Raw genomic sequence first — 17296 nt, 5'->3', positions numbered from 1 at the left:
CAGCTCACTAAAATGAGATAAAATAACACTATACCGCTCTCTTTCTACCTCTCTCCATCTCTATGTCCTCTTTCTCTCTCCATATCTGTATCCTCTTCCTATCTCTCTCCATCTCTGTATCCTCTTTCTACCTCCCTCCATCTCTGTGTCCTCTTTCTATCTCTCTCCATCTCTGTGTCCTCTTTCTATCTCTCTCCATCTCTGTATCCTCTTTCTATCTCTCTCCATCTCTGTGTATCCTCTTTCTATCTCTCTCCATCTCTGTATCCTCTTTCTATCTCTCTCCATCTCTGTACCCTCTTTCTATCTCTCTCCCTCTCTGTTTCCTCTTTCTACCTCTCTCCATCTCTGTATCCTCTTTCTATCTCTCTCCATCTCTGTGTCCTCTTTCTATCTCTCTCCATCTCTGTATCCTCTTTCTATCTCTCTCCAACCCTGTATCCTCTTTCTATCTCTCTCCATCTCTGTATCCTCTTTCTTTCTCTCTCCAACCCTGTATCCTCTTTCTATCTCTCTCCATCTCTGTACCCTCTTTCTATCTCTCTCCAACCCTGTTCCCTCTTTCTATCTCCCTCCCTCTACCTCTAACTCCCACGCAGGCATCTGAAAATGAGAATGTGTTGTTTGACATGAGCCCAGTCTTTGACTGTTGTTGTTGTTGTTGTTGTTGTTGTTGTTGACTTCAGCTGCCTCTTCATCACCAGAGCCATCAGATGCAAGGTTCAGTCAGATGTCCTGCCTTACGCAGATTTGAAGTGTTTTGCTTTCTGAGAGATATATTTAATAAGGCCTGCAGTACATAAACACTCCATCTCTCTGTTCAGATCCCCAGATCCTCTTTCACTCTTCTTCTTCTTCTGTTACCACCTGGGTTTTTATATCTGGAGTCAGTAGCTTTGGAAGAAACTACAACACAATATGTTGAGTGTGTTGGAGATGTGTGTTTTGAAGACTGTGACTGAGACTGAGGTTGTGTCTCAAATTGCACCCAATTCCCAATGTAGTGTACTACTTTTGACCAGAGCCCTATGGGAATAGGGAGCCATTTGGGACGCAGGCAAAGGTTTGTGTGTTCTGTGAAATTGCATCTTTCAACTTCACAATAGTCATTCTTGCCCCTGTGTAGAAGCCATGCTGTTCTGTGGCCGGACTCCAAATTGTGCTTGAAAGAAAATGGATGATGGTTTCATAACAACAAATAGCCTAGATTATACCCCTCAAACTGAACTCTGGACCTCCAAGCCAGTTCCACTGCTTTTTTTTCCATTGTTCCCCTCTAATCAGGCACTGATTTAGACCTGGGACACCAGGTGGGTGATTCCCCTCTAATCAGGCACTGATTTAGACCTGGGACACCAGGTGGGTGATTCCCCTCTAATCAGGCACTGATTTAGACCTGGGACACCAGGTGGGTGATTCCCCTCTAATCAGGCAATGATTTAGACCTGGGTCACCAGGTGGATGTAATGAATTATCAGGTAGAACAAAAAGCAGCGGGTTCTGGACCTCGTGGGGTCAGAGTTGAATACCCCTGGCTTATACCAATTCAGTATTTTACTCTGCAGCATGTAGAGTGCATTAAATATTATAGGCTCTGTTGGAATTTGCATCAGTGTTCTGATCGCTCCTAAGTCAATCTATAATTGTACTTCTTTCTCCCCCCTTCATCTCGTATATAATGCCCTACCCCCCCATCCCTCCTCCCTTCATCCTTCTTTCCCCATCCCCCCCCCCCCTCCCTACTCTCCCTCTCCGTCCATCCTCTCTCCTCTCAGGTGAATGATTGAGAATCAGAGCGATCTCCATGCTGTGAGACCCCACCCCATGCTCCTCCCTCCTCTCAGGGGATGGCCAAGGTCCAGGATGGACACACAAACACATGTGACAGGTACACTACACTTCCTCCCTATGTAGGGCACACAAACACATTATTTCTCTCTACATGGAGGACTTGACTTACACCCTACATAGGACATTTACTACCCCATATACACCCTACATAGAACATTTCCTACCCCATATACACCCTACATAGGACATTTCCTACCCCATATACACCCTACATAAGACATTTCCTACCCCATGTACACCCTACATAGGACATTTACTACCCCATATACACCCTACATAGGACATTTACTACCCCATATACACCCTACATAGGACATTTCCTACCCCATATACACCCTACATAGGACATTTCCTACCCCATATACACATTACATAGGACATTTCCTACCCCATGTACACCCTACATAGGACATTTACTACCCCATATACACCCTACATAGGACATTTCCTACCCCATATACACCCTACATAGGACATTTCCTACCCCATATACACCCTACATAGGACATTTCCTACCCCATATACACCCTACATAGGACATTTACTACCCCATATACACATTACATAGGACATTTCCTACCCCATATACACCCTACATAGGACATTTACTACCCCATATACACCCTACATAGGACATTTCCTACCCCATATACACATTACATAGGACATTTCCTACCCCATGTACACCCTATATATATGTGTGTGTGTGTGTGTGTGTGTGTGTGTGTGTGTGTGTGTGTGTGTGTGTGTGTGTGTGTGTGTGTGTGTGTGTGTGTGTGTGTGTGTGTATGTGTATGTGTATGTGTGTGTGTGTGTGTGTGTGTGTGTTCCCGGTGCAGCCCTGCGATGTTAGAAGAGAGCCAGGATGGTATGGACAGTGGTAGCCTGACTCCTGGCCCAGCTTCAGCTCGACAGGTCTGCATTCAGCGCCACCCCAGCCAAGGCTTCGGATTCATAGCAGGCAGCCAGAGACCAGTCATCGTACGCTCTGTCTCTGCAGGTAGGCAGGGATCTGTGTGTGTGTGTGAGCGAGACCGATAGAGTGAGAGATAGATGGAGAGACGATGTGAGTGTTTTCAGTTTGATGTCTACTACTGTATGTCCGTCTGTTACACATAGACTAAGTGTCCCTCTGCGTGTGTGTGTGTGTGCGTGTGTGCGTGTGTGCGTGTGTGAGTGTGTGCGTGCGTGCGTGCGCGTGTGTGCGTGCGTGCGTGGGTGCGTGCGTGCGTGCGTGCGTGTGTGTGTGTGTGTGTGTGTGTGTGTGTGTGTGTGTGTGTGTGTTGTCCCAGACGGCCCGTCCATCGGCAAGCTTCTCCCTGGAGACCAGATCCTGGCCATCAATGAGGAGGTGGTGAGCGAGGCTTCCCGGGAGAGAGTCATAGACCTTGTAAGGTAACATCCTTTATATCACCACAGAGGAGGGTGGAGGGAGGGGGGAAGATGGGGGAGGTCGAGGGGTGGTTGGTTTGGCGAGGACGGTAGAGCGAGGGGTTGGGGGGGTAAGGAATGAGTGGAGGAGAAGAATCCAATGCTATGTGTCTTTAGGTTGTTGTTAATCTATAACCTACACCTGATGTGAGTCTATGACCTACACCTGATGTGAGTCTTTAACCTATACCTGATGTGGGTCTAGGACCTACACCTGATGTGAGTCTATGACCTACACCTGATGTGAGTCTATGACCTACACCTGATGTGAGTCTATAACCTACACCTGACGTGAGTCTATAACCTACACCTGATGTGGGTCTAGGATCTACACCTGATGTGAGTCTATGACCTACACCTGATGTGAGTCTAGGACCTACACCTGATGTGAGTCTGTAACCTAAAACTGATGTGAGTCTAGAACCTACACCCGACGTGAGTCTAGAACCTACACCTGATGTGAGTCTATAACCTACACCTGATGTGAGTCTATAACCTACACCTGATGTGGGTCTAGGACCTACACCTGATGTGAGTTTATGACCTACACCTGATGTGAGTCTAGGACATACACCTGATGTGAGTCTAGGACCTACACCTGATGTGAGTCTAGGACCTACACCTGATGTGAGTCTGTAACCTAAACCTGATGTGAGTCTAGAACCTACACCCGACGTGAGTCTATAACCTACACCTAATGTGGTTCTAGGACCTACACCTGATGTGAGTCTATAACCTACACATGATGTGAGTCTATAACCTACACCTGATGTGAGTCTATAACCTACACCTGATGTGGGTCTAGGACCTACACCTGATGTGAGTCTAGAACCTACACCTGATGTGAGTCTGTGACCTACACCTGATGTGAGTCTATAACCTACACCCGATGTGAGTCTATAACCTACACCTGATGTGGGTTTAGGACCTACACCTGATGTGAGTATAGAACCTACACCTGATGTGAGTCTAGGACCTACTCCTGATGTGAGTCTAGAACCTACCCTGATGTGAGTCTAGGACCTACACCTGATGTGAGTCTAGAACCTAAACATGATGTGAGTCTAGGATCTACACCTGATGTGAGTCTAGGACCTACACCTGATGTGAGTCTATAACCTACACCTGATGTGAGTCTAGATCCTACACCTGATGTGAGTCTATGACCTACACCTGATGTGAGTCTATAACCTACACCTGATGTGAGTCTATAACCTACACCTGATGTGAGTCTAGAACCTACACCTAATGTGAGTCTAGGACCTACACCTGATGTGAGTCTATAACCTACACCTGATGTGAGTCTATAACCTACACCTGATGTGAGTCTATAACCTACACCTGATGTGAGTCTAGGACCTACACCTGATGTGAGTCTAGAACCTACACCTGATGTGAGTCTAGGACCTACACATGATGTGAGTCTATAACCTACACCTGATGTGAGTCTATAACCTACACCTGATGTGGGTCTAGGACCTACACCTGATGTGAGTCTATGACCTACACCTGATGTGAGTCTATAACCTACACCTGATGTGAGTTTATTACCTACACCTGATGTGAGTCTAGAACCTACACCTGATGTGAGTCTATGACCTACACCTGATGTGAGTCTATAACCTACACCTGATGTGGGTTTAGGACCTACACCTGATGTGAGTATAGATCCTACACCTGATGTGAGTCTAGGACCTACTCCTGATGAGAGTCTAGAACCTACCCTAATGTGAGTCTAGGACCTACACCTGATGTGAGTCTAGAACCTAAACATGATGTGAGTCTAGGATCTACACCTGATGTGAGTCTAGGACCTACACCTGATGTGAGTCTATAAACTACACCTGATGTGAGTCTAGAACCTACACCTGATGTGAGTCTATGACCTACACCTGATGTGAGTCTATAACCTACACCTGATGTGAGTCTATAACCTACACCTGATGTGAGTCTAGAACCTACACCTAATGTGAGTCTAGGACCTACACCTGATGTGAGTCTATAACCTACACATGATGTGAGTCTATAACCTACACCTGATGTGAGTCTAGGACCTACACCTGATATGAGTCTAGAACCTACACCTGATGTGAGTCTAGGACCTACACCTGATGTGAGTATAGGACCTACACCTGATGTGAGTCTTGGACATACACCTGATGTGAGTCTAGAACATACACCTGATGTGAGTCTAGGACCGCCACCTGATGTGAGTCTAGGACCTACACCTGATGTGAGTCTAGAACCTACACCTGATGTGAGTCTAGAACCTACACCTAATGTGAGTCTATAACATACACCTGATGTGAGTCTATACCCTACACCTGATGTGAGTCTAGGACCTACACCTGATGTGAGTCTAGAACCTACACCTGATGTGAGTCTATGACCTACACCTGATGTGAGTCTATAACCTACACCTGATGTGAGTCTATAAGCTACACCTGATGTGAGTCTAGAACCTACACCTGATGTGAGTCTAGGACCTACACCTGATGTGAGTCTAGAACCTACACCTGATGTGAGTCTATGACCTACACCTGATGTGAGTCTATAACCTACACCTGATGTGAGTCTAGGACCGCCACCTGATGTGAGTCTAGGACCTACACCTGATGTGAGTCTAGAACCTACACCTGATGTGAGTCTAGAACCTACACCTAATGTGAGTCTATAACATACACCTGATGTGAGTCTATACCCTACACCTGATGTGAGTCTAGGACCTACACCTGATGTGAGTCTAGAACCTACACCTGATGTGAGTCTATGACCTACACCTGATGTGAGTCTATAACCTACACCTGATGTGAGTCTATAAGCTACACCTGATGTGAGTCTAGAACCTACACCTGATGTGAGTCTAGGACCTACACCTGATGTGAGTCTAGAACCTACACCTGATGTGAGTCTATGACCTACACCTGATGTGAGTCTATAACCTACACCTGATGTGAGTCTAGAACCTACACCTGATGTGAGTCTAGAACCTACACCTGATATGAGTCTAAGACAGGACGAATCTTTGGAGGAAATGTTGTTCTTAGCTCATTCAATGTGTGAACTCACACAACACATTAAGAGCAGAATATTTGCATTAAATGCAGCAGCAATACAGCGGGAATAGTTCTGTGAGTTTGAAGGCTAAAGTCATGGGGAAATAGTCTGTCTCTAAGCCTCGTGTTCCATGGAAACATAATGAGACAGATGAGTCATTGAATCATAGAGAACAGAGAGGAGGTTTTGCAGGTAAAAACACTACCGTTTCTTCCAAAGCCACAGCTCTAGTGTTACCTAACCCACTCCACACTGCTCTCTCCTCTCGTGTCTGCTGCCTGTTCTCTCTATAGATGCTGCAAAGACTCCATAGTTCTCACCGTGCTGCAGCCTCACCAGGTAACAATACACAGCTCCCGCTCAATGTTTCTCTCATCGTCTCCTTGACATTCTCAAGCTCTATCTCTATCTCTTTATCCCTCCATTTATCCTGTTCTCTCTGCTCTCCCTCTCTCTCTTCCTCCCTCTCTCTCTGCCTCCGTCTCTCTCTGCCTCCGTCTCTCTCTGGCCTCCCTCTCTCTCTGCCTCCCTCTCTCTCTGCCTCCGTCTCTCTCTGCCTCCGTCTCTCTCTGCCCCTTCTCTCTCTTCCTCCCTCTCTCTCTGCCTCCGTCTCTCTCTGCTCTCCCTCTCTTTCTGCCTTCCTCTCTCTCTGCCTCCGTCTCTCTCTGCTCTCCCTCTCTCTCTGCTCTCCCTCTCTCTCTTCCTCCCTCTCTCTCTGCCTCCGTCTCTCTCTGCTCTCCGTCTCTCTCTGCTCTCCCTCTCTCTCTGCCTCCGTCTCTCTCTGCCTCCGTCTCTCTCTGCCTCCGTCTCTCTCTGCTCTCCCTCTCTCTCTGCTCTCCCTCTCTCTCTGCTCTCCGTCTCTCTCTGCTCTCCCTCTCTCTCTGCCTCCGTCTCTCTCTGCCTCCGTCTCTCTCTGCCTCCGTCTCTCTCTGCTCTCCCTCTCTCTCTGCTCTCCCTCTCTCTCTGCCTCTGTCTCTCTCTGCTCTCCCTCTCTCTCTTCCTCCCTCTCTCTCTGCCTCCGTCTCTCTCTGCTCTCCCTCTCTCTCTGCTCTCCCTCTCTCTCTTCCTCCCTCTCTCTCTGCCTCCGTCTCTCTCTGCTCTCCCTCTCTCTCTGCCTCCCTCTCTCTCTGCCTCCATCTCTCTCTGCTCTCCCTCTCTTTCTGCCTCCCTCTCTCTCTGCCTCCCTCTCTCTCTGCCTCCCTCTCTCTCTGCCCCATCTCTCTCTGCCTCCCTCACTCTCTGCCCCCTCTCTCTCCCTCTCTCTGCCTCCCCCTCTCTCTGCCCCCTCTCTCAGCCTCCCTCTCTCTCTGCCCCCTTTCTCTCTCCCTCTCTCTCTGCCCACTCTCTCTCTGCCCCCTCTCTCTCTGCCCCCTCTCTCTGCTCTCCCTCTCTCTCTGCCTCCTTCTCTCACTGCTCTCCATCTCTCTCTCTGCCTCCCTCACTCTCTCAGCCTCCCTCTCTTTCTCTGCCTCCCACTCTCTCTCTGCCTCCCTCTTATTCTCTCTCTCTCTCATTCGCTCTCTCACATTCTCTCATTCTCTCTCTCCGTCCTTCTCTCTTTCCCTCATTCTCTCTAACCTCATTCTCTCTCTCCTCTCGCTCTCTCAATATCTCTCATTATCTCTCTCTCACTCATTCTCTCTCACTCATTCTCTCTCTCCATCATTATCTCTTTCCCACATTATCTCTCTCCTTCATTCTCTCTCTCCTTCATTCTCTCCCTCCCTATTTTTACTGTGTGTCGTGTGATTGTCAGTAAGTACTCTTCAAACACACTAAAAACAAATGGTTCTATACAGTGATAGGTGTTATTTGGCTTGTGACCATAGCTGAACCCTTTTTGGTGCTGTATGAAAAGTTTTGTTTTAAGGTTCTAGGTTCTACATGGTTCAAGGTTCTACATGGAACCTGTATGGTGCTATAAATCAAATCAAATCAAATTTTATTTGTCACATGCGCCGAATACAACAAGTGTAGACCTTACCATGAAATGCTTACCTACAAGCCCCTAACGAACAGTGCACTTCAAGAAGAGTTAAGAAAATATTTACTAAAATAAACTAAAGAAAAAATTATAAAAAAGTGTACACAATAAAATAACAATAACGAGGCTATATACAGGAGGTGCCGGTACCAAGTCAATGTGGAGACTATATACAGGAGGTACCGGTACCGAGTCAGTGTGGAGGCTTTATACAGGAGGTACCGGTACCGAGTCAGTGTGGAGGCTTTATACAGGAGGTACGGGTACCGAGTCAGTGTGGAGGCTTTATACAGGTGGTACCGGTATCGAGTCAGTGTGGAGGCTTTATACAGGGGGCACCGGTACCGAGTCAGTGTGGAGGCTTTATACAGGTGGTACCGGTACCGAGTCAGTGTGGAGGCTTTATACAGGGGGCACCGGTACCGAGTCAGTGTGGAGGCTTTATACGGGGGGTACCGGTACCGAGTCAGTGTGGAGGCTTTATACAGGCGGTACCGGTACCGAGTCAGTGTGGAGGCTATATACAGGAGGTACCGGTACCGAGTCAGTGTGGAGGCTTTATACAGGAGGTACCGGTACCGAGTCAGTGTGGAGGCTTTATACAGGAGGTACCGGTACCGAGTCAGTGTGGAGGCTTTATACAGGGGGTACCGGTACCGAGTCAGTGTGGAGGCTTTATACAGGCGATACCGGTACCGAGTCAGTGTGGAGGCTATATACAGGAGGTACCGGTACCGAGTCAGTGTGGAAGCTATATACAGGAGGTATCGGTACAGAGTCAGTGTGGAGGCTATATACAGGAGGTACCGGTACCGAGTCAGTGTGGAAGCTATATACAGGAGGTACCGGTACCAAGTCAGTGTGTAGAGGTACAGGTTAGAGGTCATTTGTACATGTAGGTAATTTGTAGGGACCGGTGAAATGACTATGCATAGATAATAAACAGTGAGTAGGGGTGAAGTGACTATGCATAGATAATAAACAGTGAGTAGGGGTGAAGTGACTATGCATAGATAATAAACAGTGAGTAGGGGTGAAGTGACTATGCATAGATAATAAACAGTGAGTAGGGGTGAAGTGACTATGCATAGATAATAAACAGTGAGTAGGGGTGAAGTGACTATGCATAGATAATAAACAGTGAGTAGGGGTGAAGTGACTATGCATAGATAATAAACAGTGAGTAGGGGTGAAGTGACTATGCATAGATAATAAACAGTGAGTAGGGGTGAAGTGACTATGCATAGATAATAAACAGTGAGTAGGGGTGAAGTGACTATGCATAGATAATAAACAGTGAGTAGGGGTGAAGTGACTATGCATAGATAATAAACAGTGAGTAGGGGTGAAGTGACTGTGCATAGATAATAAACAGTGAGTAGCAGCAGTGTACAAAATAAATGGAGGCGGTCAATGTAAATAGTCCGGTGGCCATTTAATTAAAGAACCCTTTATAAAGAACCATTAAAAACCCTTTTACAACCCTTTTACAACCCTTTTACAACCCTTTTTGGGGCGATATAGAACCCTTTTTTATAGTTATTTTTATGGTTCTTTATGCAACCTTTATAGAAACGCTCTACACTGAGTGTACAAAACATTAGGAACGGCTTCCTACTATTGAGGTGCAACCCCCTTTTGCCCTCAGAACAGCCTCAATTCATCAGGGCATGGACTCTAGAAGGATGTCAATAGTGTTCCACAGGGATGCTGACCCATGTTGACTCCAATGCTTCCCACAGTTGTGTCAAGTAGGCACGCCCCCAAATATTCAAATGAGCCGCTGCTCATACATTCAGTGGTGGAAGGGTACCGAATTGTCATACTTCGGTGAAAGTAAAGATACCTTAATAGAAAATAAAAGTAAAAGTGAAAGTCACCCAGTAAAATACTACTTGAGTAAAAGCATAAAATTATTTGGTTTTACATATACTTAAGTATCAAAAGTAAAAGTATAAATCATTTCAAATGTCTTATATTAATCAAACCAGATGGCACCATTTTCTTGTTTTTGTTATTTACGGATAGCCAGAGTCACACTCAAACACTCAGACATCATTTACAAACAAAGCATTTGTGTGTAGTGAGTCCACCAGATCAGAGGCAGAGAGATGACCAGTGTCATGACGTTGGCCTGGGGGTAGGTTTATGACAGTCATAAATACCTCTTCCCCCCTTTTTCCTCTACTGATGTGACATTTGAAAATAATTTTGCACGCCCAATTTTTCAGTTTTTGATTTGTTAAAAAAGTTTGAAATATCCAATAAATGTTGTTCCACTTCATGATTGTGTCCCACTTGTTGTTGATTCTTCACAAAAAATACAGTTTTATATCTTTATGTTTGAAGCCTGAAATCTGCCAAAAGGTCGCAAAGTTCAAGGGGGCCGAATACTTTCGCAAGGCACTGTATATTCTGGTTATCCGGCCAATTGAACATATGAAGTGGTACTTAATGAATATGATGTCAGTTCGGTTGTCATCTGAGACATTCTCATCAATGATAGGATGACATAAACTCTACAGTGGAAAGTCTGCACATTGTAGTTATCGGATTCACATGGAATTGTTGTTCAATTTAAATATTTGAATATAAAAGTATTGGTGAAGAGATTAAATGTAATTTTAGCTTCTAAATGAGAGATTTGGGTTTTCATAAGGTTAGGGCTCTGCTCAATCAGTGGCCCACCCCTGTGAAGAGACATGGGTTAAAAAACTTTTCAAACACACCCTTCTCCCTCCACTATATAAAGCCTTGACAAAAATGTAACCTCCTGTTCCAAGTATGTGAGGTCTGCAGCCTCTGCGTTAAAAGGACTAACATGTCAACTACAGAAGTAAACCAACCTCAGCGTGAGCTTTGGTTGCGAATGGTATGAACTTCGAACTCTTATTCACTACAGAAGTGATACCTCCTAGCCGTTGAGTTAGCAGCAGCAGCTGCAAATGCGGGCTAGGAAAGAACAGACAGAGTATTCTGTCTACCACACAACGACGTTACTACAACTTATCCAAGTGACCACCAGAGACATTCTTCAAAGGACTCGGTTTGGCATCACGGCCTTCCATCTACCACCAACCTAACGAAGCGCAGCTCAGAGTCAATATTTATTGCATTTTCCTTTTCCAAATGGGCGGTAATTTAGAATGCATAAGATACTGTATTTACGATAGCACAGCTTCTCCCTTTGTCCCTTAGTCTTCCCGCTCTTTCACTCAAACCCAGACCCTTTTCATATCTGTTCCGCCCCCTAGGGACGTTTTCCTTTATGACGTAATTTGTAATAAGGTATAATTCATTCTGTGTATATGCAATTCTGTGTGATTAGTTAGGTATTTAGCAAATAAATAATTACACCCAATTTTGTATTGCTGATTCAACTTGTTAGCCAGGGTTTGTGAAGATAACCAAGTATTTACAACTTTCAGATGAGACTGAATTAAGGTGACGATTAATATTGACTGCTATTGATGTAAAATATTACTAGGTCTTTAAGAGTTTATTTGGAAGATAACAGCTCTATAAATATTATTTTGTGGTGCTCCGACTCTCCAGTTAATTACATTTACATGATTAGCTCAATCAGGTAATATTAATAACGGAGAAAGAATTTTATAGAATAGCATGTCATATCACTTAATCCGGCATAGCCAAAACGACACAGGGATGTTCTCTGTTTAGTGAGTCCACCAGATCAGAGGCAGTAGAGATGACCGAGGATGTTCTCTGTTTAGTGAGTCCACCAGATCAGAGGCAGTAGAGATAACTAGGGATGTTCTCTGTTTAGTGAGTCCACCAGATCAGAGGCAGAGAGATGATCAGGGATGTTCTCTGTTTAGTGAGTCCACCAGATCAGAGGCAGTGGGGATGACCAGGGAGGTTCTCTGTTTAGTGAGTCCACCAGATCAGCGGCAGTAGAGATAACTAGGGATGTTCTCTGTTTAGTGAGTCCACCAGATCAGAGGCAGTAGGGATGACTAGGGATGTTCTCTGTTTAGTGAGTCCACCAGATCAGAGGCAGAGAGATGATCAGGGATGTTCTCTGTTTAGTGAGTCCACCAGATCAGCGGCAGTAGAGATGACCGGGGATGTTCTCTGTTTAGTGTTCTCTTGATAAGGGTGTGAATTGGACCGTGAATTGAACCTGTCCTGCTAAGCATTCAAAATGTAATGAGTACTTTTGGTTTTCAGGGAAAATGTATGTAGTGAAAATTTTATTATTATATTTTGGAATGTAGTGAAGTAAAAGTTGTCAAAAATATAAATAGTAAAGTAAAATACAGATACCCCCCCCCCCACCCCCCACCCCCACAAAAAAACATAGGTAATACTTTAAAGTGTTTTTACTGAAGTACTTTTCTCCACTGCGTACATTTTAATTATCACTAAAAGCAAAACTAACCCGTTTTTGAACTGCAAAGAGCCATTGGGCTCAAAGGGTTCTTTAGGTCTGTATGGTTCCACATAGAACCATCACCTTTCCCAAAGAAGGCTCATTTGTTTTAGTGTGCAGTGCTACTCAACAAAATCACCTTTATAGATTACATGGATACTGCTAGAATGTCTTGCGTCAACAGTCTGTTTCAAAAGCACTGTTTTGTGCACAAACACGTATCAGTTATTTTGTTGCCTTTGTAATTACAGACTTACAGGCTCAGCCAGGCATGTAATTAAACGTTAATGTAAAACGTCCTAATTATTTAACCATCTAACTACATCTTGTTTTTGCCAAACATAACTAAATGGTTTCAAAGCATTAAATCAAATGAAAACTTTTCTAATTTGTTTAATTTTATTATTAATTCAGTGAATAAACCCTAAATGTCTTATAAGCTATGGAGATGTACTGCGATGTTGTTTCTCCCTCTCTTTTCTCTCTTCCAGTCACCTGTTTCTCCTCTTTCCTCTCTTCCAGTCACCTGTTTCTCCTCTTTCCTCTCCTCTCTTCCAGTCACCTATTTCTCCTCCTCTTTCCTCTCCTCTCTTCCAGTCACCTGTTTCTCCTCTTTCCCCTCCTCTCTTCCAGTCACCTGTTTCTCTTCCTCTCCTCTCTTCCAGTCACCTGTTTCTCCTCTTTCCTCTCCTCTCTTCCAGTCACCTATTTCTCCTCCTCTTTCCTCTCCTCTCTTCCAGTCACCTGTTTCTCCTCTCCTCTCTTCCAGTCACCTGTTTCTCCCTCTCTTTCCTCTCTTCCAGTCACCTATTTCTCCTCCTCTTTCTTCTCCTCTCTTCCAGTCACCTGTTTCTCCTCTCCTCTCTTCCAGTCACCTGTTTCTCCCTCTCTTTCCTCTCTTCCAGTCACCTGTTTCTCCCTCTCTTTCCTCTCTTCCAGTCACCTGTTTCTCCTCTCCTCTCTTCCAGTCATCTGTTTCTCCTCTCCTCTCTTCCAGTCACCTGTTTCTCCCTCTCTTTCCTCTCTTCCAGTCACCTGTTTCTCCCTCTCTTTCCTCTCTTCCAGTCACCTGTTTCTCCTCTCCTCTCTTCCAGTCACCTGTTTCTCCTCTCCTCTCTTCCAGTCACCTGTTTCTCCTCTCCTCTCTTCCAGTCACCTGTTTCACCTCTTTCCTCTCCTCTCTTCCAGTCACCTGTTTCTCCTCTCCTCTCTTCCAGTCACCTGTTTCTCCTCTCCTCTCTTCCAGTCACCTGTTTCACCTCTTTCCTATTCTCTTTTCCAGTCACCTGTTTCTCCTCTCCTCTCTTCCAGTCACCTGTTTCTCCTCTCCTCTCTTCCAGTCACCTGTTTCTCCTCCTCTTTCCTCTTCTCTCTTCCAGTCACCTGTTCCTCCTCTCCTCTCTTCCAGTCACCTGTTCCTCCTCTCCTCTCTTCCAGTCACCTGTTTCACCTCTTTCCTCTCTTCCAGTCACCTGTTTCTCCTATTTTCTCTTCTCTCTACCAGTCACCTAAGTCAGCCTTCATAAGTGCAGCTAAGAAGGCCCATCTGAGAACTAACCCGCCCAAAGTGCGCTTTTCAGAGCAAGTGTCCTTCAGTGACCCAGACTCAGTAAGTATACTCTTCCTATCTCTCTCTCTCTCCATTTGTGTCTCCCTCTCAGTCGTTCTTGCTTTCTCAGTCTAATTCTCTCTCACACTCTCCATGTTTCTCTAACACAATTTCTCTCACTACTCACTCTTTCTACACTTCTCTCTAAAAAATTCTGTATTTATTCTCTCTTTACCCTGGGCCTGTGCCTGTCTCCTGGCTGATTAAACATGGCCGAACATCCTCTTCCTCTTTGGGTAGCTGACTACCTGCACCATACAAAACAGCCTTGGGTCCAACATAGTGCAGCTTTTTGATTATAAATTGTTCTCCTACAGATCGATGTCCCCTCTCTCTGGTAGAGCACAGGTTGCACCTCTAAGATGTTTGTTAAACATTGGGCACATTTTGAATTCAGCTGCAGCAGCAGCGTTACAGTGTTAGGCTGGCTGAGAGCAGACATGTAAAGTCCCTGCTTGGCTGTGAAGGCCCTCTTCCTACTGCCACGGAGCTCTGAGTAAGTGTCCCAAATGGCACTCTATTCCCTACATTAGTGCACTATAATAGGGCCCAGGTCAAAAGTAGTGCACTATATAGATAATAGATTACCATTTGGGATGCAGGCCTGAGTCCTCTTCTCGAAGCCCAGAGGGGTTGGCTCTACAGGTAAGCCAACGAGTTTACCTCTCACTGTTCCTATTGGCAACTGTTATGCAATTTATGAATAACACATTAGGCTTAAACCTGTCTAGGACACAGGTTCCGCTAACGGAACCCCCCAACATTCTGCTGAAAAGGCAGCGCTGGAAATTCAAAAATATATTTTAGAAATATTTAATTTTCACACATTAACAAGTCCAATACAGCAATGAAAGATAAACATCTTGTTAATCTACCCATCGTGTCTGATTTTTAAATGTTTTACAGCGAAAACACAACATATATTTATGTTAGATCACCACCAAATCCCAAAAAACACACAGCCATTTTTCCCAGCCAAAGATAGAGTCACAAAAGCAGAATTAGAGATAAAATTAATCACTAACCTTTGATAATCTTCATCAGATGACACTCATATGACATCATGTTACACAATACATTTATGTTTTGTTCGATAATATGCATATTTATATCCACAAATCTCGGTTTACATTGGCGCCATGTTCAGAAATGCCTCCAAAATATCCGGAGTAATTACAGAGAGCTAGAGTCAGATAACATAAATAATCATCATAAACTTTGACGAAAGATACATGTTTTACATTTAATTAAAGATACACTGGTTCTTAATGCAATCTTAATGTTAGATTATTTAATGTTAGATTTTTTAATGTTAGATTTTTTTTTTTAAACGTTACGAAAAAAGCATACCATGCAATAATCTGAGACGGCGCTCAGGCGTAAATATATTTCTCCGCCATATTGGAGTCAACAGAAATACGAAATTACATCATAAATATTCCCTTACCTTTGATGATCTTTCATCAGAATGCAGTGCAAGGAATCCTAGTTCCGCAATAAATCGTTGTTTTGTTCCACAATGTCCATTACTAGTGTCCAATTAGCTACTTTTGCTAGCACGTTTAGTTCACATGTCCAAAAGCTGGCGCTGGTCCAGGCGAACTCAGACGAAAACTTAAAAAAGTTATATTCCAGGTCGAATAAACTGGTCAAACTAAGTAGAGAATCAATTTTCAGGATGTTATTATCATATATATCCAATAACGTTCCAACCGGAGCATTCGTTTTTGTCTACAGAGTAATGGAACGCAAGGCGATATAATGACTACTGCGCGTAACCAGGAACTGGCATTCTGCCAGCCCAGTGACTCAAATAGCTGCCATCCAGTCCCACATCACACTAGAGACTTCATTGCACGTTCTACTGACTGTTGACATCTAGTGGAAGGCGTAGGAAGTGCGAACAGATCCATATCTTATTTGGATGTGAATAGGCGATGAGTTGAAAATCAACCAGCCCCAGAATTTCCACTTCCTGTTTGGAAGTTTGCCTGCCCTATGAGTTCTGTTATACTCACAGACATAATTCAAACAGTTTTAGAAACTTCAGAGTGTTTTCTATCCAATAGTAATAATAATATGCATATATTAGCATCTGGGACAGAGTAAGAGGCAGTTTACTATGGGCACGCAATTCATCCAAAGTGAAAATGCTGCCCCCTACACCCTTTGATTCTGTTAAAGGAAAAGATAACCGGGGAGCTGATGGAAGAGAACTAGGAAGCTAACAGGAGAGATAACCAGGGAGCTAACGGGAGAGTTACCAGGGAGCTAACGGGAGAGATAACTGGGGAGCTAACGGGAGAGATAACTGGGGAGCTAACGGGTGTCACGAACTTCAAAATGAGCGGACCAAGGCGCAGCGTGCATTGAGTTCCACATCTTTTTAATACAAAGTGAAACTAGAAACAAAACAACAAAACTTACAAAGAACGTGAAGACGTAGTGCCCAAACACACTAACACAAACAATATCCCACAAAGCAGGTGGGAGATAGGGCTTCCTGAATATGATCCCCAATTAGAGGCAACGATTACCAGCTGCCTGTTACCAGCTACCGGGAGAGATAATGGGGAGAGTTACTTGGGAGAGATACTGGGGAGAGTTACTTGGGAGCTAATGGGAGAGTTACTTGGGAACTAACGGGAGAGATACTGGTGAGAGTTACTTGGGAGCTAACGGGAGAGATACTGGGGAGACTTACTTGGGAGCTAATGGGAGAGATACTGGGGAGAGTTACTTGGGAGCTAATGGGAGAGATACTGGGGAGAGTTACTTGGGAGCTACTGGGAGAGATAATGGGGAGAGTTACTTGGGAGAGATACTGGGGAGAGTTACTTGGGAGCTAACGGGAGAGATACTGGGGAGAGTTACTTGGGAGCTAACGGGAGAGATACTGGGGAGAGTTACTTGGGAGCTAACGGGAGAGATACTGGGGAGAGTTACTTGGGAGCTACCGGGAAGCTGGAGC

General features: G+C 44.8%; 1 protein-coding gene across 1 annotated transcript in view; it reads left to right on the top strand.

The window, feature by feature from the left end:
- The window catches only part of LOC139390704 (FERM and PDZ domain-containing protein 3-like), a 241364-nt gene that overhangs the window by 186103 nt on the left and 37965 nt on the right, over window positions 1–17296 (top strand). The window contains exons 2-6 of the mRNA XM_071138018.1: window positions 1776–1888; window positions 2691–2851; window positions 3144–3246; window positions 6633–6678; window positions 14221–14325. Coding sequence (XP_070994119.1) covers window positions 1848–1888; window positions 2691–2851; window positions 3144–3246; window positions 6633–6678; window positions 14221–14325 — 456 coding nt within the window. The 5' untranslated portion in view covers window positions 1776–1847. The remainder of the gene's footprint in view (window positions 1–1775; window positions 1889–2690; window positions 2852–3143; window positions 3247–6632; window positions 6679–14220; window positions 14326–17296) is intronic.

This window comes from Oncorhynchus clarkii, chromosome 31 (assembly GCF_045791955.1).
Source record: "Oncorhynchus clarkii lewisi isolate Uvic-CL-2024 chromosome 31, UVic_Ocla_1.0, whole genome shotgun sequence".
NCBI lineage: Eukaryota > Metazoa > Chordata > Actinopteri > Salmoniformes > Salmonidae > Oncorhynchus > Oncorhynchus clarkii.
Note: the sequence above shows the minus strand (reverse complement) of the source record. Positions and strands in the feature narration are given on the sequence as shown.